Consider the following 23,900-nt stretch of genomic DNA (forward strand, 5'->3'; position numbering starts at 1 on the left):
GAGTAGCACGAGCCTCCACATGCTGTGAGTCTCCGTGGTGTCATGCACGACGAGCCACATGATAAGATGCACGGATTGACGGTCTCAGAAGCGGAGGCAACTGAGACTCACCTGGATTGAGGTGAGTAACCGTGCCACCACGAGGACCTACTAAGTATTGGAAATTGGGCATTCCAAATTGGGGGAGAAAAGGGGATTAAAAAAAGAAAAAAAAGAAAGAATTAAAACAAAATCACTTAAATGAAAAAATTCACGAAAACAAACAGACTTTTGTGAATGATATTGAGTGAATCAGCAAATCTATTTGCCAAAACAAACTGGCTGAACCATCTTTTGAGATCACTACTGAGAGACAACTTATTTAAATCTGCAAATCTATTTTTGAACCAGTTCACTCAGATAAATTGCCTGAATGAAGCAGTTCACTAAAAACTATGTCCAAAGCGACATTTGTGAACACATTTGATGTTGACTGTTATGAATCTGCAAATCAATTTTGTGAATCAGTTCACTGAAATGTACTGTCCGAATAAACTGATTGGCTAAAACAACTTATTCCAACACTAATATATAACTATGAAAACAAAGTGGACTGAGGTGCAGGGTGGTACAGATAAAACTAGACTCTGAACTGAATCAGATAATGATTTTGGTAGAAAGATTCACATCAAGCTCACTGGTGAACTAACCTTCCTCCACCTAGGAAGAGCAGGCCCAGAGCCATGTGGTGAGCCATGTGAAATCCATAGTTCATCTCGCCAAACGTGCGTTTGTGAAGAAAGCGACATAGTTGTAACACTTTCAAATTCCCTGAACCGGCCATCACCATGGAAACAGCCAAGAGCACCATACTCAAACACGTCTGCAGGTTATACTGACCAGTCTGGAGGATACACAAACACAAGTTGAGTGAACAAGCATTTTTGATTAAATTAGGGTGGATTCAATAAAGGCAAACAGCTGCTTACCACCGTAGTCGTAGATGTTGTCAGACACTGCATGAACTTTCGTGCAAATTTGTACTAAAAAAATAAGTGAGGGAGAAAAAAATTGAAAACTTTCATGGTAACATACCATTCCCATATTCATTTTTTCATGGTTTTACCAAAGAAAAAGTCCAAAAAAGAAAACATGGTATTACCCAAGTACCATGTCCAAACAAACATGGTAATATTTGGTACTTTTTTTTTTTATTAGCAACAGTTAAATGTCCTCTCTCACCAGGCAGTCAAAAGCATCTGAATTTGCAGAGCCAGCAAACCGGAACCCAACGGCCAGGCAACCTCCGGCGATTATATAGTCATGAGCTTGACTGAAGAAAGAACGACATTTTAGCCTTATTTCACACATTCACCTTCAATGGAAAAACTCTCAGACTATCAATGGAACATTTCTGAATACACCTCCACATCAAAATACTAAATGTCCAATTAGAATATGTGGCAAACAATACTGTATCAATGTTTAAAATTCTGTTTTGATGTTTAAAACATCTTTAAGAGAATGTTAACTCACACTAAGGTTTCCATGTTGAGATCTTCAGAGACGTTCGCCTGCTCCTGGTTTCCAATGTTTTCTTGGATGATCTAAAAAAAACAGTTTTATTAATCATGAGTCTTACACCGAGGGGGGAATTCACTTACAGTTGCAGCACTTTTGCACGTGGTATTTTGGCACAAATACCTGCGTCTTATTCACTAAACAGCTGCAATATCATTTTAGCAGGCGCAATCAGCACTGAAATTGCACAGCATCTTGAGTCATTGTCATTCCTTTCCTCGCAAACACGCCTCCTTCATATGTAAATTAGGCTCATTATAGATTGCGCTTCACAAAAATTCCCTGGTACAATTTACATCGCAATATTACCGCCAGATGAAAGCAGGTGGTACAATGGCCTTTATTTTTTTTTTTAAAGAGATGTTTGTGTACATTTTCTATCGATCATATCAGCAGTGATTCATCAAATAATAATCAAACAATGGAGAAAAGCATTATAACTAAGCGTTATAACCGCCAGTCGATTCAAATGTTAAATCACGATTAATCACATATATTTTGTAGTTAATCTGATTAATCGCAGATTTTGAAAATGATGAACTTTGACACCATGTATATTTATTTTCCTGTCAAAATACATTTATTTCCATCTTAGGAAAGAAAACAAAACAATATGTAACAATATAATGCTTTATTAACATTTTCCAAACAAATCCATCCATAATAGAATGTCACCTATTCAAGTAACAAACGTTTCCAAATTTTTATTGGGAGTTTGACTTATTAAAAGAATCAGTCCCCATAGGTTGAGTATTCAGTCATATTTTCATTAATTTCATATTTCTATATTCATAATTTTAAATATTCATCTCATAACATTATTTATGCATTTGCAACTGCTGTGTAAAAGCATTTATTCCTGCTCTGTGAAAATACACCTAATTGCCACTTCAGATGCAGCTTCTATGCCACCTTTACTGTGTAAAGATGATTTACTGTGAAGTTGGCTTTAGTTCCAATAGGTTTAGTATTCATTGCAATTGGCCTTAAATCTCTTAAACTCTCATCCTCCACAATATTAATCTGCCGGTACCGATAGACTGTGACTATCCGCTTTCTTATAGTAATCGTGAAGCTGTGTTCATGATTCACGTCAGAGCGTCAACGCCAGCATCCAGAGCCACTTTGAACTCCACAGGAAAATTGGAGTGATAGTTAAGACTTGGCGTGCTTCAGTGGTAATTAAAATGCGCTGAAAATACTTGATTTCTATCACAAGTCCCATCTAGGCTTTTTTGTACAACAAATAATAATGCTAAGAGGTCCTATTTCCATCTTTTTATCACTGACAGGGAAGCGCTGTTGTGGTGTGTCCATCACTTTAATGACTCCGGACGGATACATCGCAAAGGTTCTGCCCTCACGATAAGCGTTTATCATGGTTCATGCTGTATTAACGGTAAATGTGTTAATCACCATTAAGAAAAATTAACGAGTTAAACTTTAATTAATCGTATGCGATTAACGCTTTAATTCCGACAGCAATAGTTGACATGCCTGACATGCATCCAGATGCGCGGTGTAGTCGAGCACTTTCGGCATGTTTAAGAGATGATTCAGGTGTCTGGATCACAGTGATGCTGTACAGTCCCGGCAGAGTGTGTCCGATCGCTGTGGTCTGCTGCATCCTCCGCTTTATAGCGCTCAGAATCAGACTGCAAGATTTGATTTGTGTGTGCAAAGTGCCTTCTGCATTTTTTTTATGAGCGTTTTTGCGCTGTTGCTGCATAGTTCCTGATCTGCAAAGTTCCTGATAGTGAATTGGGCGCTAAACAAGGGCATGCAAATAACCGGCATCTTTATCGGGACAATTCATTCTTAGTGAATTTTAACAGAAGCGATTCATCCTAAGGAGGAAGTAATCAGAGAAGTGCTGTAATGTACAGAAGAGTATCAATGCCTTGAAATTGATGCGGTTAACCATTGCTAGCCAGTGCAGAACGATGAAGAGAGAGGCGTGATGTGGGCTCTCTTAGGCTCATTGAAGACCAAACGTGCCACCACATCCTGGATCAATTGCATAGGTTTGACTGTACATGAAAGAAGTCCTGTTAAAAGAGCATTTCAGCAGTCCAATCTAGATATAACAAGAGCCTTTACAATGAGATGTGTAGCATGCTCCGATAGGAAGGGTCTGATCTTCCTAATGTTATACAGAGCAAATCTGCATGATCGGGCTGTTCTTGCAATGTGGTCTGTGAAATTCAACTGATCGTCAAACACAACCCCAAGATTTTATGGTCAGGAGTTATTTAAACGTATTAGAAATGAAACGCATAATTAATTTACAAATTTGATAGTTATTACCAAATAAAAGCATTTTATTTCAGACAGATGGAGTAAATAAAATGGTCGTAGCAAGGCTTGGGGTCAAATCGGTAGATTTTCCTGATGATTATCGATATATATATATATCGGGATTTTTTCGGATATAAATAGGCACATTCTAAAATTAGAAACAATTATTTATTTTCTACAAAAGGTACACACACTGCCAATGCTCAGTGTCAAATTTCTGAAGTGCCACTGAGCTCAACTTTATTTTTCCATTAAATTAGACCCAAATCATTATCAAAGGACAAAGATTATTTACTCTAGCCATCACTGGATGATCTATTGTTTATATGTATCTTTCATATAGCCTACACAATGCGTTTTCAGTTACAAGTATGTCGTTTTGTGGTTTGACAGCTTGAATGAAAGACCTACATAGAGAGCAACTGCATAATAAACATTCAGTTATTAATCATTCAGTTTGCACAATTACACCAGTTTCACTAACCTAAAAAACTCCTCAACGTTCATTTTTGAAGTACCAAAATTTTGTAACTTTGGACAACCATCTCCTGTGCCCTTTCAACTCGTCCTGTGTGTGTGTGTGTTCTTCAGTTAATTGTATATATACCATCTTGTGGTCTCCCAACACTACTATGCCAGACTGTTAAACAGAGGCCAACTGAGTTTACTGGAAAGCATGCAAATTGGGCTTCTAATTTAAATGTCAGCTAATTTTAATAAATCGATGCCTCAAAAATATATCACTAAAAAAACGCGTGGATCAATAACCGATATATCGATATTTTATGACATTCCTAGTTGTAACTGAAAGCTGTAAGTCCAAGTCTTTGTGAACACATTCAATGGGCCGTTTTCAAATGTGTACATTTTAAAAGACAAAGAACTCTTACTGGGCCCAAACTGCAAGATTTTTGGGTAATTCTGCACAGAAATTAACTCTAAATAAACTGCCACTGTAGCAACTACAAAATGGTGTATTTACTTTACAATTAAAAAGGTCTAGCACACTTTGGGAAATCGCAATGACCTTCCTTTTCCGCTTTTCTGTTACCCAGTGAACCACAGACCACCAGTACAGCTGCAGTGACCAAACAAAGTCTTTTGCTTTTGCAACCCTATCATTGCTAAATGGTTGACAGGACTATGAACCGAAATGAGCAAGGGGGAAATGGAAACATGACCTGAGGCAAACATGTCAGCTTCCTCTTTTGAGGAACCAATCAGAAATGGAATGCAACATCGGGCTGAGCATATCTAACAAGCTCTATCAAAATGAGTCGGAAGTCACAAAAATCATATCAGTAGAAAGCTCAAAACTTCCTTTTTACATTAGTACAAAAAATGTATTTTGCATCAGTGTGACTCAAAATGATGGAGCAGGTCACACATGTTTGAGGAGTTTTGCTGCAATCCCTCTGATATACCTGAGGAACATTGCTGGTCACCCAATCAGCGTTTGGAAAGATCTCGTCCCACATGATTAGACATCTGGCCAGCGTCTGTAGAGAGAACAAAGACTCTTTCAGTGCTACTAAACAGAGAGAGCTCGCAATAAACATTTTAAAGCTATTTGTCAAGAGGGAAATGTTTTACATTTACATTTATTCATTTGGCAGACGCTTTTATCCAAAGCGACTTACAAAAGAGGAATACATTATAAGTGAATCATCTTCAGGAGACAGTGGTACGAAAAGTGCTGCATTACAAAGTTTCACTAGCATCAGAAAAGCAGTATTCAAGACAGATTAAAGTGCCACAAGAATTGAAACATCTTGAAAAGTTTGAAGTCACTTTCTTTGGAAACAGTGTTAATGTTTTAAAACATGTATGATATGTTGGTTCCAAAACCTAGTGAGCACTACTTACTCTGTATCCCAAATGACACACTACTCACTATGCACTTACAAAATATACTATGCACTCAGCCATGTAGTGGATGAATTTTCAAAGTGTAGTATCGTCCCAAATGGAACACTTACTGTTTTTTACTACAAGGATTGTTTTTTACTAACTTTAACGCGTTAGCCAACCTCAGTTCAACACTTGTATCTTAAACAACATACATATTCACAGTGTGGGGTGATGGTAAAGCATTCAGCTCACATTTGTGAGGTGCTGTATCCAGTTTCGCTAGCTGCTACATTCTTCATTATTTACAACTGTTTAGTAGCACAGCCAGGTAACTCCGCCCCTTCCACTATGTACGGCAAGCCGCGTGTTTGGAGCACACAAAGTGTCCAATATTCCACACTCCATTTTGATGGCTGAAAATGTGCATCATCCAGGTACTTAAAGTACACTACTTTTTGCTGCATTTTCAGTTAACACACTACTCGCACTACAAAATGGCGTAGAATATTGCAGAAGTGTGCGGTTTGGGAAGCAACATTCGTGTTCAGTGAGAATGTGCATTGTTTAGCACCAAAAACAACACACAAACGCGACACTGCGAGCTTATCTGATATTACTCGTAAACATGGAACAGACTTCAAGATTTTTACCGTATGACTTCAGAAGACTTCTTGAATGGACTACTTTTATGATTATTTTTCATCCTTTTTTGAAGCTTGAAAGTGAATCACTATCCACTGCCACTGTATTGAAAAGACCGACCAAGAAATTCAATAAAACATCTCCTTTTTTGTGTTCCCCAGTAGAAAGCAAGTCATATGGGTTTGGAACAACATAAGGGTGAGTAAATTATGACAACAGAATTTTAATTTTTGTGTGAACTATTCTTTTGTTCCATTTTGGCAAAAAAATGGAACCTCCTTTTTGATTTGTAACTAGTAGCACCTAATAAACGAGCAAAAAATTCTAGAGCAAATAGTTTTCCTAAAAATGTATGTCCACATATGTGGACAGCAAGACTACGTTGTGAAATTTTAAATAACACTAAGCTATCCACAATATTCCTGAGTCCCATGATGCTTTGCGGGCGATGTGGGCAGAACTTCTGGTTAAGCGTAAACAATCGTTATGCTATGTACTAACACAGCATTAATGATCACAGAATTTTAGCAAGGCGGTGTTCTTCCCCACCTATCTGTTAATGATTATGGGTTTGAGGATGATGGCCAAATATTGTAAATAGAAGCATTTTAGTTATTTTGTTGAGTTTATCCATCGATGGAAGAACCTGAGCAGACTAACCTCAAAAGTTGGACATGTTTTGAGAACTGTAGATAATTGTTTATTTTAAAGAATATATTGTTAGTTTATATACATAATATCCATATCTAAATGCTATAACCTACATGAAATGTTTTAGTGTTGACTGAACAACTGATCCTGTTGATAGATTGAATTTATTGTTCTTGTGTAGGAAATAACAATGTATTAGCAGCCACACAATAAACTGTACCGTATATAAAGAACTACATGCAATACAAATAAACACATTTATTTGGACATACATTATAAACGCTGTACACAAAAGTTCAATGCTCTCAGTAAAGCACTGTACAAATAAATTTAACTGACACTAAATTAATGTCCACATTGTTTTCCAAATAACCTTTTCCCCCTTAAGAGAAGACATGCACAATCTGCAAAGACACTCAAAAGAAAGTGAATTGCAGCCAGGAAAAATGCAGGTAAGAGGAAAATCATAATACAATTAATTTCACATGTGATAAAACATCTCACTACTGTACATGTCTCATCTAATAATTATGGTCTTTCACTGTAGAATTTGTGAACACCAGTCCGATGGAAGAAGCAGTATTTGCGACAGGAGCGCTTTGCGAGTGGTTTCTGATCATAACATGCTGTTTTAGATAAAACTTTAGTTTCGCTTGATTATTTGGAAAACCATTAACTGCACACATTGTCCGGGGAATTTATAAGACATCTTACAACGTTTAAAAAGCAAGAATCTAACCGCAAGACACGCAAGCAAGCAGTGACCGGCTACACACAAAACGGCAACTTCCGCTAGCCAACTGGAAATTCCGCCCACCTAGCGAAATACAGTGGACTCGCTGAGAATACTGTGGATAAAAAGTCCGATTGTTTTCATCAAATTGTTTATGTTTCCAGGAGTGTTGGTTATTCATGATTTTGAGACATTACAGCTGATTTTCTGTAAAGCTGAATAAATAAGTCTGATTCAAAATTATGTTCAGCATCATCCAATCACTGCCAACCATGTTAAAATAAAATGTTGCATTCTAAAATTCTGAATCTACTGTATGTACTAATTACCACTGTCCCATGTCTGCCAAACATCTTGAGTGGTCCAAGATCATCTGCAGCCTGAAACTGAACTTTCAGTCAGATTTTAGGACTGAATGCACTTTGCTGCATATTAAGCTATATGATGATGCTCCTTTGCTCCCTATTTAGTAAATGACTTAATCTTCAGTGTGCTGTCTGTCTGCACTGGTCTCAAAACAGTTTGAAATGCACCTTATTTTCATCCTAACTCCATAGAAAGCCTCTGAAAGCAACATTTTTCAGCTTTTGATGAACCCATTTATTCTCACTGTGAAATTGCACAGTGAATATAGGAATGCATTAACTAATGTTAATAAACAGAGTCGTAGGCTTCCTAAGCAACCAGTTGGCCTGGTTGCAAGGTTGGGTAGAGTCACGTTGGGTTAACCTCCTCGTGGTCACTATAATGTGGTTATTGGATGCTGCGGAGAATAGCGTGAAGCCTCCACACGCACTAGGTCTCCGCGGTAATTCGCTCAACAAGCCACGTGATAAGATGCGTGGATTGATGGTCTCAGACGTGGAGGCAACTGAGATTCGTCCTCCGCCACCACGAGGACTTAGAGCGCATTGGGAATTGGGCATTCCAAATTGGGGAGAAATAAATAAATAAATAAAATTAAATAAATAAATAGAATCGTATGGCATAGAGAAATTAAATATAACAAAATTTATATTAAATGAAGCTAAATGAAAGTTATTCAAAATAACTAACATGTTTTTTCTACTTTTGCAGTTGTGTTGCGTCACTTGACTCTGTGCAGCTTTAAATGACAGTCTTGAGTCTTGTGAACAGTATTCAGTAGGTTTTTATTCATTTAAATTATGCGTTGTGTATAGCGAAGTCAAAATAAAACGTCCATGCATGTGGACGCGGGGTCGCACGAGGTTAAACATTTTGGATCAACTTTCACATCGGGAGCATGCCTATGAATGTTGCCGACGTATGCAGCTCACTAGGTTTCGGAACAGACAGAGCCATAGTCTGTTGGGCAGAGAAAAACCTCAGAAGGAAATGAGGTTCCTTTTAGTTAACAAGTACATCAGGCTCTTCCGAATTGACCCCATTTGTGCCCTTCAAAGCCGTCATAAAACATGAGAGCATCCCGCAACCCCTCTGGGTAAAAGGTGTGACTGAACCCAGCATGAGCTGTTAATGTGTAACCCTTCAGACAGCTCTCCCTTACCCTCAACAGCAAAAACTCAGGCTTGATGAAGTCCAGAAGAAACATGGTGTCTGGGGCTTTCAGCCAATCAGCTATAGACCTGGAGTGGGCCAGAAAGACAGGTGTCAATATAAAATATTTTTTGGCCATAAACCAAACCAACCAGCTCTAAGGTGAATCACAGCATTACAAAAAACAACAACAATGGAAATGTATAAACTACTGATTTTAGGTTTTAATACATTAAAACCATTCAGATTAATGGCTTCAACAGAAGCATATACCATTGATTAACAACCTCAGAGCTCTCAGCGGTCTTAAAAGGTTTCGTTTAAAATCAGTTCCCCTATGGAAATATTGAATATGGGATTTTTACTTTCGGAACCAGACTACTGCATCACACGGGGTAGCTCCATCCACAGTGCAATCTCATTGGACCAAAATCCTGCTCCACATAACTTTATAATAAACATCAAATGTTCTGTTTGGCGCACCATTTTTCGTTTTCAGTGAGGACAAAAAAATGGATTTGAAAAATTAATGTTGTAATCTGTTTGTTGATCTATCCAAATGTCAAACTAAACTAAATAAGTGACAATAAAAAAAACTCACCTGTTGTTTGTTTTCAGGTAGATCATGGCAAGGGCAAGTGTTGCACCAGCACAGGTCACATCCACATTGATAGTGTCACCCTCCTAAACCAAATAAACAACAATGTTTAATTAGAAACATGCTTTTTACGATTATTAGTGTAGTCTAACAACAAGTTCAGAACAGTATTCTAGCAGTCAACTCTATCAGTATGCAGTATGTCAACCATGCACAGAATCTATAATACGCACATTTTCGGTATGTCTACTTTGAACTTGCATTTAAATAGAAAACAAAATCTAAGGACATTGACGATGTGGCAACATTATGACAATTAAGCACATTTTCCTGTAATGTGAGAAATGATTATATTTTATCTAAGAATTCATCTATAGTTGGTAGTATTTGTTGAAAAACAAAACAAAAAGTGTTAGAAGAGAATGATTATATTATTTTACTTTAGTAATGATTTATTTATTTTATTTTTTTAAATGTGCTTAATTATAAAGCAAAAGAGTCTATGACATGATGGCCATTTTTTTGTTCAGATCTATTATTTTAAAATACATTACAAATGCAGTTCACACAAAACTTGAAAACACCCCTTCTATTATGAACATGTAACTTCAATGTCATTTGAATACATTTTTTTCAGTGGCTTAGTCAAAAATGTACATGATGGAGAAAAAAAAAAAAAATTGGTAACACTTTATATAATGCATTGTAAAGGCATTATAAATATATTATACTGCATTCATAATGTCTCATAATACACCTTAGAATATGTTATAACTTCTCAGAAATAAATTATAACTACAGTTATAATACAATATATGACTTCCCCTATTCATAGTTATACTTTAGAGTATAATGCATTACAACACAAGCAACATCCAGTTTTAACGCAGCAGAAGTGAATAAAGTTAATCATATAAGTGCTGTATAGTGTAAACAGTCAACAGGCTTTATGACGTGATCATATTATAAGTGGTCTTTGCCTGCTTTAAGTAAAGTTACAAAAGCAATATCTTCTTATAAACAGCCATAACATAAACTTGTAACATACAAGTCAGAATTATATAATGGAAGTTATTTAGAAAATAAGTCTCTAAATAAGATGCACAAACATTAAACTTTAGAGTCCAGTATAGAATTTCATTTATATATAACTATCACAATATTTATTTATTTTTTATTCTTGGGTGTGTTTTATAAGACATTGCTTTTGTCACTTAAAGCATACCTATTATATATATTACAAATACATATAAAACATTATAACTTCTGTAGATAAAATTGATTGTTGCTTGTGTTATAATGCATTATACTGTAATGTATAACTATGAATAGGGAAGTAGTATAATGTATTATAATTGAGGTTACAATTATTTATGAGATGTTATAATGTTATAACACATCATTATAATGCCTTTACAATGCATTTCAAATATGGGCTTCATAGAAAGTGTTACCAGAAATTTTATTAAAAGCTGAAATTCTTGAAAAGAAAAATGTTGGCATGAGTAGTGCAGAAAAATCTTTAATTATTTTTTATATATTATTTATTATATATATTTATAATAAAAGATTATTATAAATAATCTTTGCATTGATGGGATTGTAGTTCATTCCCTGATTAAAGATGTTAAGTACACAGTCTTGTAACTTTCTTTTTTTGTCTGATTTTCAATTTATTTTTTTTTGCTTCAAATCAAAGTTTGTAATGTTTAAAATTTAATTTGTCATAATTAAAAATCAATATTTTGACATTTTTATGAAAAGGCACAATTTGTTCAGGTAATTTGGTGTAACCCTGAGAAAACTTCTTGATATTTAGACTCAAGTCATGATATTTAAAAAAATAATAATAAAAATTTAAAAAAAAATTATGAAAAAATAAATAAAATAATAATAAAATGAAAAAATTACCTTGAATTTGTTTTTTAGAAAACTTTTTTTAAATTAATGATTAAGTTGCATATACTTCTGTATTCAAGATGCAATAAAACTATTTTAATACCTTTTTATTTTAATCACCTCAGACAACCTAATTTGTCAATGACTCACAATACAATTTTTTTATTTTGTTCTTTTGATCTTGTGGTTAAATATGGTCATATTACTTTGTGAGATAATTATTTAAAATGCAAAGCACAACCACATGAGCGGCATTAAAGCTCCAGATGAATATTGATGGTTATGTGATGACTCCACCTTGATCTGGTAGCTGGGAGACTTGTGCTTCTCTCTGTTGGTACCAGCATGAGTGCGGTGATGTCCACCGACCATATACTGATAAAGCTGCTCAGGCACGTTCAGGTCAGTCATCCCAATCAGGTTACTGCCATGCTGCAGTAAACAAAACAGCAGTGTCAATGTGGGAATAACTCTGCTTCTGTCCTCTCAGAGGAACACACAATACCTCTCAACACAGCACAGACTACACCAATCAGCCACAACATTAAAACCACCTGCCTAATATTGTGAAGGTCTCCCACATGTTGCCAATACAGAACCAACCCGCATCTCAGAATAGCATTCAGAGATGATATTCTTCTCACCACAATTGTACAGAGTGGTTATCTGAGTTACCGCAGACTTTGTCAGTTCAAACCAGTCTGGCTGTTCTGTTTTTGCTTTTTAAAAATGTATACTTAAGAAATGTAGAATAAAGTTTGAAAATATCCTACTGATTTACATAGTTAAATGCACAAGGTTCCCACACCTTTTGAACCACTGAATTTCAATTATTTTTCCACAACTTTTCCAGTGTTTATCCAGTACAGATTACAGGATACATTTCTGCAAATATTTAAAAATATAAAAACATTAATTTCTTATTTAATTAAACTCACAGCTTTATCAAGCACTGGCATTTACAGAGGTATTTGCGTGAAATTGTTAACAGTTACTGCTGACTATGCAAGGTCTTTTATATAATTTAGGAAACATTAAGAATCTCACCCCAAGGCAGACCATGCCAAGTGCCAGCCCTGCTGCGAGTGAGTAGGACTCTCTATCTGTACAGTACTCCAGCTCAGGACCAGGTGGACGTCCTTGAGAACAAATCCCACATTTACAGTTGTTACAGACTCAATACTGTACAGTATTACACAGTTAACCCTTTAAGCTCTGAGGGTGTTTTTAAAGAGTTCCTGTTTCAGTCGCATACCCAAAATTAAGGCTTATAACGTGAAAAAACAAAACGAGGAGGGTTGTGTTTATTTAGTTGTAAAGAAAACTTTAAAAAAATTTTATGATATAGATTCTGATACATTTTGAGAATCTCAGCCTAAGAAACTGCTATAAAAAAAAAATCATGTGAGAGCCAAAAATTTACTTTTCCCCCCCGTATTTTTCTGATTTGACATTATTTATCTCTAAATGCAAATAAGGTGGCTATGAAAAACTGCTTTTGTTTTGTTCTCAAGCATGTCAACTGAAACTGAGAAAAATTGTGTTGATACGACAAAGCAATCAAAAGTTATAGCATTACAAAAGGAATTTATCAGTGTCCAAAAACATCTCCAAACAAACAAAACATAATAATTGTACATAAGAACGAATTACACATGCAAACACAACAATGACTAAAGGTTTGCATAGCATGCAGACATGATTATAGTAAAGAGATTTCACAGAATGAGTGCCGTTTGACTCATTGAGTCTGTGTCATGTATTTGGCGCCATCTCCTGGTGGCCATATGTAAAATTGTGCTTCATGTGATTTATCTAATGATCTATGCATCTGATTACTTTGTGGGTGGGCTTGTAAGATAATCACCTCCTCTAAGTAATGGTATGTGATATTTTATGTTTTGTTTATTTTTCGTCAAGTAATAAGCGAAAACGCGGCCTATAAGCAACACCAAATATAACGAAATATGAAACACGAATGTCAAAGACATATGCTTAGCTATTACTCAATATATTTTTGTCTGTGAGTAAAACAAATAAGCTGGCTTTATTCTCCTCTTTGAGAACAACAACATATGACATATGGCTGTTTGATCAGTCTGATGTTTTTTTACTGATTGCAATAATGTGGGCAGTGCAAAATTATTTATAAATTATCAAAATGAAACACTTCTGATTTGTCTGCAAATTTCAAAGCACTTTTTCAGTTTTGGAAATAATGCCTGCATACATTGGAAAGTACAGCTTCTAAGCTTTCAAACAATACCCATTTTGTGTTGGTCAAGACTGTAGTTATTAATATTTTGATAATTATTTTTGTCTCGCAGGCCCTTTCGAGCTTAAAGGGTTAAAGGAACATTTCACCCAAAAATAGAACGTTCTGTCCAACCCATATGACTTTCTTTCTTCCATGGAACATAAAAGGAGATGTTAGGCAGAAATTAGGCTTTTTGTGTACAACAGAAGAAAAGCAACACAAATGAGTAAATTATGATAGAATTTATGGGTGAACTATCCCTTTAAACAAATGAGAAGACTAACCAATCTCTGCCAGCAGCACCTCAGCGTTGTGCCGGTGGCCGGTACCCTGGTAAACCAAACCGATGCCGACCACAGCAGCCACCTGCACACTATGCGGTACATCCAGCTCAGTGGAGGTGGGGGGTAACAGAGCAGGAATATGGATGCTTAGCAGACGTGTGATGGACATGTCCATGGTGCCCAGTTTGGCGGCAGAAACGCCCAGCAATAGCCCGATGCTTGTCATCTCATGACTCTGGAAGAGACAAAATAAACAACGATTAGAATTTCATAATAGCTCCGTTCCAAAACCAAGTGTGCTGCCCAAGTAAGCAGGATTTTATGGCATCATAGGTATTTCAAAAGGTACATCCTAAAATACCTTGTTTTAGCCTACTGTAATTCTAAGGCAGCACTGATTGTTTCCAGTGTTGGGTAGATTACTTCTGAAATGTAATCTGATACAGATTACAAATTTGATTATTAAAACTGTAATCAGTATCATAATCTTTTTGGTTATACTTCAGGTAATCAAATCTTACTACTTTTGGATTACTTATGTACTTACTGCTTATGATGAAAATCTAATTTTTATGTTTATTTAGTACCAATTTACATTAATTAAACATTAGAAAGTAAGAAAACAAAACCAATTTAACTTGCCACAAGACTGATATAAGTAGTAAAAATTTAATGTAATCTAATTAGCAGTGCTGTCAGTCTATTAAATTTTGTAATTGAGTTTAATCGCATAATTTTTTGTAGTTAATCGCGATTAAATCGCAGATTTTGAAAGTGCTGAAATTTGACAAAATATACTTCTTTTCTGTCAAAATGCATTTATATACTTCTTAGGAAAGAAGAAAAAAAAAAAACAATATGTAACAATATAATGCTTAACATTTTCCAAACAAAGCCTTCATCAGTATAAAGATAGAAATGCACTAAAATAGCACCTATTCAAGTAACATTAAACATTTCCCAAAGTCTAAGTGTGAGTTTGACTAATTGAAAGAACTAGTCCCCCCATAAATTGCATTTTCATTGCATTAGGCATTAAATCTCTTAAACTCTCATCATCCACAATATTAATCTAGCGGGAGACTGTGGCTATCCACTTTGTTACAGCAATCGTGCAGCCGCGTTCATGATTTGCGTCAAATCATCAGCGTCAGCGTCAAGCACCACTTTTAACTCCACATGACAAGCGCTTGCAAACAAAAATGTCTCATTCTGAGTTTTGGTGATAGTTAAGACTTGCTTCTGTGGTAATTAAACTGCGCCTTACATAGGCTGAAAAATACAGAAAAATTTGTACAACAAATAGCATTAAGAGCTCCTTTCCCCATCATTTTATCACTGAATCACTGCTGTGTGTGTTGTGCGCCAGTGTAATGACTCCAGGCGTTAATTGCGATTAAGAAAAATTAATGCGTTAAACAAATTAATCGTAGGCGTAAATGCATTAATTTTGACAGCTCTACTAATTAAAAGAACTTTATTTTTTTGTAATCTGATTGCATAATCCAGATTACATGTAGTCCATTACTTCCCAACACTGCATGTATCCTTCATGGAAAAGACTATGAAATTATGCATTGTGATGGCTATAGTGGAAAAAAATTATGAAAAGTTGCCGGATAAAGCCATAGAAGTGTAAAAAGAGTTAAAACATTCAATCTAATGAAATATTATTTGTGTACGCAATGTGTTTTTGCTTGTTAGCGTATCATAGTGCTATCTTAGCATCATGCTAAAGCCAAACTCTACTGAAATCAATTGCCAATTAAGTCTACCATGTCCTTTGAATGACACAGAGTTGCTACCTATATGGAGTGTTCCAAATCACTGACAATATGAGGTTTCACTTCAGTAAGGATGCTCCCTATGCAGACAACAAGGTAGCACACTTGAAACCTTGAAGCATTGCGACCTGCATCTATTCTTCATTCATTCATTAAATTCACTAATTCATTAACTCTGTGTTTGTATGAAGTAAAATAGGATGTTTTTCTCGGAGATTCTTGTTAAAACGGCATGAATACTATGAGAGACTAGAAAGCTCCGCCAAAGAAGTCTCAGTGTGGGAGCGGGCAGTGTAAATACCAAGCTAGCTAAAGGCTCTATATAACTTATAGATTACAGATACGCACAGCGACCACAGAAAGTCTCAACAAAGCCTGGCCTGACTGGAAATGAGAGACATCAGCATGCGTTACTGCCCTGTGAACTGTCAAAATGAAACTGAGCTTTACGTTTGCCTTTCATGTGACAAAAACAACAGGATAAGAGCAAAAACCCCAAAAACCCTGCAAACCTGACAGCTCCAATGCTAAAAATGGAGAGATAAGAGAACTGGGGGAGGAGGAAGATGGTTTCGGTTTTCAGGAAGAACCTCTTAGCTCTCCAGGTCAAAGATTCATGCTTGCCTAAACTGTATTTTTAAAAGTTGGCTTATATACACATGCATCAGATGCAAGTCTTTGGCCAAAGCATCACGTCTGTGTGTTTTTTCACATAGTCATGAACCATGATTATGTTGTTTTTAAAATGTTGTGATAAAAATAGTTATTTTAGGGGGCCTGGGTAGCTCAGTGGTAAAATACGCTGGCTACCACCCCTGGAGTTCACTAGTTCGAATCCCCGGGCGTGCTGATTGACTCCAGCCAGGTCTCCTAAGCAACCAAATTGGCCCGGTTGCTAGTGAGGGTAGAGTCACATGGGGTAACATCCTCGTGGTTGCTATAATGTGGTTCGTTCTCAGTGGGGCACGTGGTGAGTTGAGCGCGGATGCCGCGGTGGATGGCATGAAGCCTCCACACGCGCTATGTCTCCATGGCAATGCGCTCAACAAGCCACGTGATAAGATGCGCAGGTTGACTGTCTCAGACGCGGAGGCAACTGGGATTCGTCCTCCGCCACCTGGACTGAGGCGAATCACTACGCGACCACGAGGACTTAGAGCGCATTGGGAATTGGGCATTCCAAACTGGGAGAAAAAAAAATTGGCCTATTCCTCCAGACAGAACTGGTGTAACTGAGTCAGGTTTGTAGGCCTTCTTGCTCGAACATGCATTTTTAGTTCTGCCCACAAATTTTCTATCGGACTGAGGTCAGGGCTTTGTGATGGCCACTCCAATACCTTGACTTTGTTGTCCTTAAGCCATTTTGCCACAACTTTGGAGGTATGCTTGGGGTCATTGTCCATTTGAAAGACTCATTTGCGACCGAGCTTTAACTTTCTGGCTGATGTCTTGAGATTATGCTTAAATATATCCACATAATTTTCCTCCCTCATGATGCCATCTATTTTGTGAAGTGCACCAGTCCCTCCTGCAGCAAAGCACCCCCACAACATGATGCTGCCACCCCCATGCTTCACGGTTGAGATGGTGTTCTTCGGCTTGCAAGCCTCACCCTTTTTCCTCCAAACATAACAATGGTCATTATGGCCAATCAGTTCAATTTTTGTTTCATCAGAGCAGATGACATTTCTCCAAAAAGTAAGATCTTTGTCCCTATGTGCACTTGCAAACTGTAGTCTGGCTTTTTTATAGAGGTTTTGGAGCAGGGTGCGTGAATGGGTGAATGAGTCACAGTGTAAAGCGCTTTGGAAATGCTAAGGTTAAAAAAAGCGCTATAAAAGTGCAGACCATTTACTGTTCCTTGCTGAGCAGCATTTCAGGTTATGTCGATATAGGACTTGTTTTACTGTGGATATAGATACTTGTCTACCAGTTTCCTCCAGCATCTTCACAAGGTCCTTTGCTGTTGTTCTGGGATTGATTTGCACTTTTCGCACCAAACTACATTCATCTCTAGGAGACAGAATGCGTCTCCTTCCTGGGTGGTATGATGCCTGCATGGTCCCATGGTCTTTATACTTGCATACTGTTGTTTGTACAGATGAACGTGATACCTTCAGGCATTTGAAAATTGCTTCCAATGATGAACCGGACTTGTGAAGGTCCACAAGTCAAGCAAAGAGGCACCGAGTTTGAAGGTAGGCCTTAAAATAGATCCACAGGTACACCTCCAACTGACTCCAATTAGCCCATCAGAAGCTAATTGGCTAATTGCCTAAAGCCTTGACATCATTTTATGGAATTTTCCAAGCTGCTTAAAGGCACAGTTAACTTAGTGTATGTAAACTTCTGACCCACTGGAATTGTGATATAGTCTATTAAAAGTGAAACATTCTGTCTGTAAATAATTGTTGGAAAAATTACTTGATGTCCTAAAGGACTTGCCAAAACTACAGTTTGCTAATTTTAAAGATGTGGAGTGGTTAAAAAATGTGTTTTAATGACTTCAACCTAAGTGTATGTAAACTTCTGACTTCAGCTGTATATATACCACATCTGGCTGGACTATTAAATAAATCAAGCCATTTTTCGCAGATTCAGGGGAATAGTGGCACAATAAAAATGCTACAACTGTTTAGTAAATTCGCTCTTCAGTGTTTGCATAGTTACTGCATGTTGGCTTTGTAGGGCATTATACTGTTGCTGCAAATTGCTGATGAATCGGAATGCAAAGGACCAATTAAAATGATGCCATAACCACCACCACCAAAAAACAAAAACATTTTGTCACGCAATTGTTGTTTTCATGATCGATCATTGTCACTTTCGAGTTATCGTTTCCATTCCTAATTAGGTGAAACACCATATTCAACTTAAAGTAATATTCCGAGTTCAATACAAGTTAAGCTTTTGGACAGCATTTGTGACAATGTTGATTACCACAAAAATGTATTTCGTCTTGTCCAACCTTTTCTTTAAAAAAAAATCTGGGTTACAGTGAGGCACTTAAATAGGAATCGAGTAGGGCCAATTGTTAGAATTAATTTTTGTGGTAATCATCATTATGCCACAAATGCTGCTGATTGAGCTTAACTTGTACTGAACCCGGAATATTCCTTTAACAATGAAATTCAACCAACTTTAAGTGTTTCTCTGCAGGGCCATTCATCGTTGTGTCCAATTTTCATCAAGTGGGAAGTCAATTACATTTTTCATTAACAACTTTATTAACAAATATTCCATTGAAACCCGTTACGCTAAATGCTCGTTTCGGTTTTTCCCTCTGAATAACCACGAAAATTAACACATTCCTCGCAAACGCCCAGTTCTCATCTAGATCTCACATATAGATAAGCGTCGGTGACTCACGTAATCTAAGGTGAATCATTCTGTTAGCTACACATGAACGTTTGGATCAGTCACACATTAGTGGACGGTTGCTATATAAGATACGTTCCCTGGGCAATCTTTAGTGAAGCCCTACTTCAGGGCCTGTATTCACAAAAAATCTTAAGGCTAAAAGTAGCTCTTAACTATTCTCTTAAAATCTATATTAACTACCTATTTACATCACGGCTCCACAAGCGTACGAATATGAAATCAATATTGCAGCTTTTATCACGACAACAATTAAAATGTTGTCGTGCTCCACTCTGCTCCAATATAAAATGAAGCTGCTAACTAACCTTGGTGAGGTAGTCATGGATGTTAAGTGTTGCTAGTTTGGTGAGGTGTCCGTTAAGACCCAATGCCATGAGGAAACCAGCGTACTCGTTTGCCAGGTCGGCACTTTTTGGTTTGTTATAGGCAATCCAGGCGGATTCAACCTGAGAGACAGGAGCTATCTTGAGCCCGGCTGCCACGCCATTATGGAAGCTCGGCCAGCTGGTCATGTTGGGTGGCACATCGATGTTACCGCTGTTTAAATCCACCGTAGTGTTCCTGGGAGGAGCCCGGCCTGAGGGGGGAAACAAATAAAAGGGCAGTTTCAGTGAAAAGTTCATCCAAAAATGAAAACTACGAGTAACAGAGGGTAACATTTTCAGTGAATAATGACTTAAATTTTGGTATATTTCTCACACAAGACGACGACTTAGAATATAGTGCTTAATTCATATGGAATACATTCATGGTGCTTTTTTTAAGCTTTTGGTGGGGTTCTTTTTGGAGCTTGAACTGTTTTTGTATGTATTAAAAAAAAAAAAAGAGCTGCATTAAGATTCTTTAAATTCTCATTTTGCGTTCTTCCGAAATAATATATGGCTGCGGGTTTGGAATGAAATGAGGATGAGTATATAATGACAGAATTAGCATTTTTAGGTAAACGATTAATTTAACCACTGAATCACTGCATTGAAGCTAGTTAAGTTCAACAAAAATAACACGCCTCAAACTATAAATTGGTACATTTTAAAGTGCTAAGTCTAAGTTTTACAGTTGGGAGTGGAAAGCTGTTTGGAAAGGCATAAGAAGGCAGAACTGGGGTGATTTTTAGTTGTCTGAAGCAACTAAACTACATAGGAAGAGGTTTATGACATCATATAGCATGTTATAAAATGTAATAAAAGGTGAGCTATTGACTTTGTTAAAAATCTTTTCAAAACTGTCAGACAATCAAAACATTTTCCTCAAGGAATTACAACAACCACAATACAATAAAATGCTCCAGAGATAGTGGAGTGGACTCTAGCATGAGACAAACAATGTTATATCTTTGTCTGACAGTAAAAATGTATGTGTAAGGGTAATCATTAACCCTAAGTATGAGCAATAGTGATACTTGCCTTAGCAAACACCACTAATTATGTTTTGCAACCCTGGCCTAAAATATCTAAGCACTAGAAAGAGTGAACTAATAAATTTGAGCATATATTTTATCTTTAACTGCCAAGATATTGCTGAAGATAGAGTGAGAGATATAGCGCTCTGTGGTGGGAATGGTCTGAGGTTTGCGTGTTGGCAATTGGACACCCCTACCAAATTCAAGAGGGCTCTTAAAAACGTTTGGCTCTTAAAGGCTATTCATTAGGGAGCTTCAAAGCCGGGGCTGTGGTTTATAAGAGTACCAGTCAGGTTGAGTTTGGGCACAGGGAGTGGTTCGGTTGGCACAGGGTGGTACGAGAATAAAGTGAAGAGTCCACGGCCCACTGGAAGAGACATGGTGCGCTGGCACAACTGCAGCAGTCTGCAACCAAAACCAGAAGAGAACAGCATGAATTTATTTATGTAGAAGCTGTGTTTTCTTTGCTATCACATTAAGATTCAGTATTTCAGACTTTGGCCACATCTACATGAATCCATTTTCAGTTTCCAAACGGCATTGTTTTCGTCACCAATTTCAGTGGAGGAGTGTGAATGAGTGTAAACAAAGCAAAACCAATGCATTTACAAACTAAAACGTATTAGTGTGGACAGCTTTAGTATTACAAACACGTCACAGCATTACAAAAGAAACTCAAAAATTCACTTTAAGCAACAGAGATGTCAAATGTTTTACTCTTTCCCATAAAGGAATGTATATAATGACTTGTATATTGTATATAATGATAATTATGACTTTCTTCTGCAGAACACAAACAAAGATTGGTGAACAAAACTTTGAAGCTCCAAAAAGCACAGAAATGCAGTATAAAAAGTAATCCATTAGACTCCAGTGCATTTTTTTTTCTTCACTTTTTTTATTATTTGTTTGGAAAAGCCAAGTCAAATAACAACATATAGCATACAGTAAATAAAACATATCTTAAATTTCAGCATTGCTTTTCCGTTCATAAAAGAAAATTCACAATATATTATTTATTTTACAAAGAAAAAGATGATATATCAATAGGAGTAATATATTCAATCCATGTTGATCAATATTGATCAAACATTTTTTGTTGCAAAGTTATAGAAACAAAAAACTTTTTCTTTTACCAAAATATCATTCATAACTTCTACAAATTCTTGCATGGTTGGTGTCTTAGGCTGTAACCATTTTTTTTTTTTTCTGGGCTGGTGTAATAAAATATCGAATTACATTTTGCCATGGTATTACGCATGTTTTCCGACTCTTCATCAGATAAAATAATATTGCCTTTCAACTCCCACCTTTCTTTTATATACTTTGAGATTTTATTCTTAATCTGAAACTCTTATATGACCTAGAAATACTCTGTTACATGGCATGATTTGTATGACATAAAAAACACATTCATTAATGCATTTTTACTTATTTTATCTATGGCATTTATTTTGATAAATGCCATTTGTAAATATCTCCATATCCAAAACTATTTTTGAGAGTTTGATAATCTTGCAGTTCACCATCACTCATAACTGTACAATAAGCAGAAAACCCCTTAGTAACCCAGATTTTAAATCTATTATCTAGATTATTATCTAGAGTCATATGAACACCATCTTATCTACTTTTCCTCGACTTGTAGACCATATGTTTTTTACTACAACATCCCATACTTTAAGAGATAGATTAATCCAAGGGTTATATTTATCTAACAAATGTGCTCTTAACTTTTTATCGGCTATCATTGCTTGAATTGGTATATTATCAGTTAATGAAACCTTGAAATCTTTCCATCGTGCCATACACTTATTGTTACACCAACATAGGAGATGTCTTATCTGTGCAGCATTAAAAAAAAAAAAAAACTTTTGCAGTTGAAGTGTTTTATATCTGATCCTAGGTTTTCTACCTTGCCACAAATAATGCAAAATATGTTTATCCCATTCTGCAAATTGCTTATTAGAAATCTCAACAGGTAAGGCCTGATACAGATACAAAACTCTCGGTAATATATTCATTTTTACTGACTCAACTCTTGAACCAAAACTTAAAAAAGGAACCAAAATCCATCTGGCTATATCTACCTTTAATTTAGAGTTCAAGGCATCATAATTGACAGACTTAAGGTTTTTTAAATCTTTACATAGGTGAACCCCAAGATATTTAATTGATTCTTTCTGCCAATCAAAACTATATTCATTTTTAATATTTAATGGAGGATTATAATTTTGTATATTTAACTTATAACATGAATAAGACCCAAAGGTATGTAGGAGTTTCATTAATACAGGAAGGGAGTTTGAAGGACCTCTTAAATAAATTAATGCATTGCATTGTATGGACCTACAGAGCTGAGATATTCTTCTAAAAATCTTTGTTTGTGTTCTGCAGAAGAAACGTCATACACATCTGGGATATCATGAGGGAAAGTAAACACTGAGTGAAATTTCATTTTTAGGTGAATTATCCCTTTCAACTTTAAACATGGTATAAATTGTTTTACATCTCGAGCATCCCTCGAATGCATTTCTTCTTCAGTGACTAACTAGACTAGTTCTTTAAAGACCTCTTGAAAAGGCTTGCCACCACTATAAATAGGGACAGCTGAGTCACTCACTTGTTCTCCTTCTCCTCGATGTACTCATGATCACTGACTTCAGGCAGGTGGGGCACATTGACCCGTACAGGTCTGGAGCTCTGAAGCAGACGCCTGACCTCCTGCACCCTCAGGTCCTGACTCCAGATCAGTCCAGTCACCTCCGGGTGCAGGTCAGTCATACCATCCTCTTCCTCATCGGCCTCGCTGGTCACTAGAGGCTCCAGTATTACGTTCAAACCTACAGTCTAGGGAAAAGACAAAGGTCTAATGTCACCACACAATTAAATAAAAATACATTTGATAAATACTTGCTTGTGTGAGGAAAATTTCAATTTCTGCATTCATGTTAGAATTACTGTAATTACAAGTTCCCAACTAGCAAAAAATAGGGATGTATCAGCCAACAATATTTATCTGTGAATTACAGACAAAATCAGCAT

The 23,900-nt window shown here is 36.5% G+C and overlaps 1 protein-coding gene across 3 annotated transcripts in view; it reads right to left on the bottom strand.

Moving 5' to 3' along the window:
- The window catches only part of LOC127411911 (anaphase-promoting complex subunit 1-like), a 97,970-nt gene that overhangs the window by 19,906 nt on the left and 54,164 nt on the right, over positions 1–23,900 (bottom strand). For all 3 annotated transcript variants that reach the window (XM_051647805.1, XM_051647804.1, XM_051647806.1), the window contains exons 26-38: positions 23,479–23,705; positions 21,142–21,260; positions 19,762–20,033; positions 14,292–14,526; positions 12,798–12,889; positions 12,048–12,182; positions 9,855–9,937; positions 9,264–9,342; positions 5,283–5,357; positions 1,516–1,586; positions 1,222–1,312; positions 969–1,022; positions 690–883 (exon numbers count right to left, since the gene is read on the bottom strand). In XM_051647805.1, coding sequence (XP_051503765.1) covers positions 690–883; positions 969–1,022; positions 1,222–1,312; positions 1,516–1,586; positions 5,283–5,357; positions 9,264–9,342; positions 9,855–9,937; positions 12,048–12,182; positions 12,798–12,889; positions 14,292–14,526; positions 19,762–20,033; positions 21,142–21,260; positions 23,479–23,705 — 1,727 coding nt within the window. The remainder of the gene's footprint in view (positions 1–689; positions 884–968; positions 1,023–1,221; positions 1,313–1,515; positions 1,587–5,282; positions 5,358–9,263; positions 9,343–9,854; positions 9,938–12,047; positions 12,183–12,797; positions 12,890–14,291; positions 14,527–19,761; positions 20,034–21,141; positions 21,261–23,478; positions 23,706–23,900) is intronic.

The sequence above is a fragment of the Myxocyprinus asiaticus genome, chromosome 21 (genome assembly GCF_019703515.2).
Source record: "Myxocyprinus asiaticus isolate MX2 ecotype Aquarium Trade chromosome 21, UBuf_Myxa_2, whole genome shotgun sequence".
NCBI classification, from domain to species: Eukaryota; Metazoa; Chordata; class Actinopteri; order Cypriniformes; family Catostomidae; genus Myxocyprinus; species Myxocyprinus asiaticus.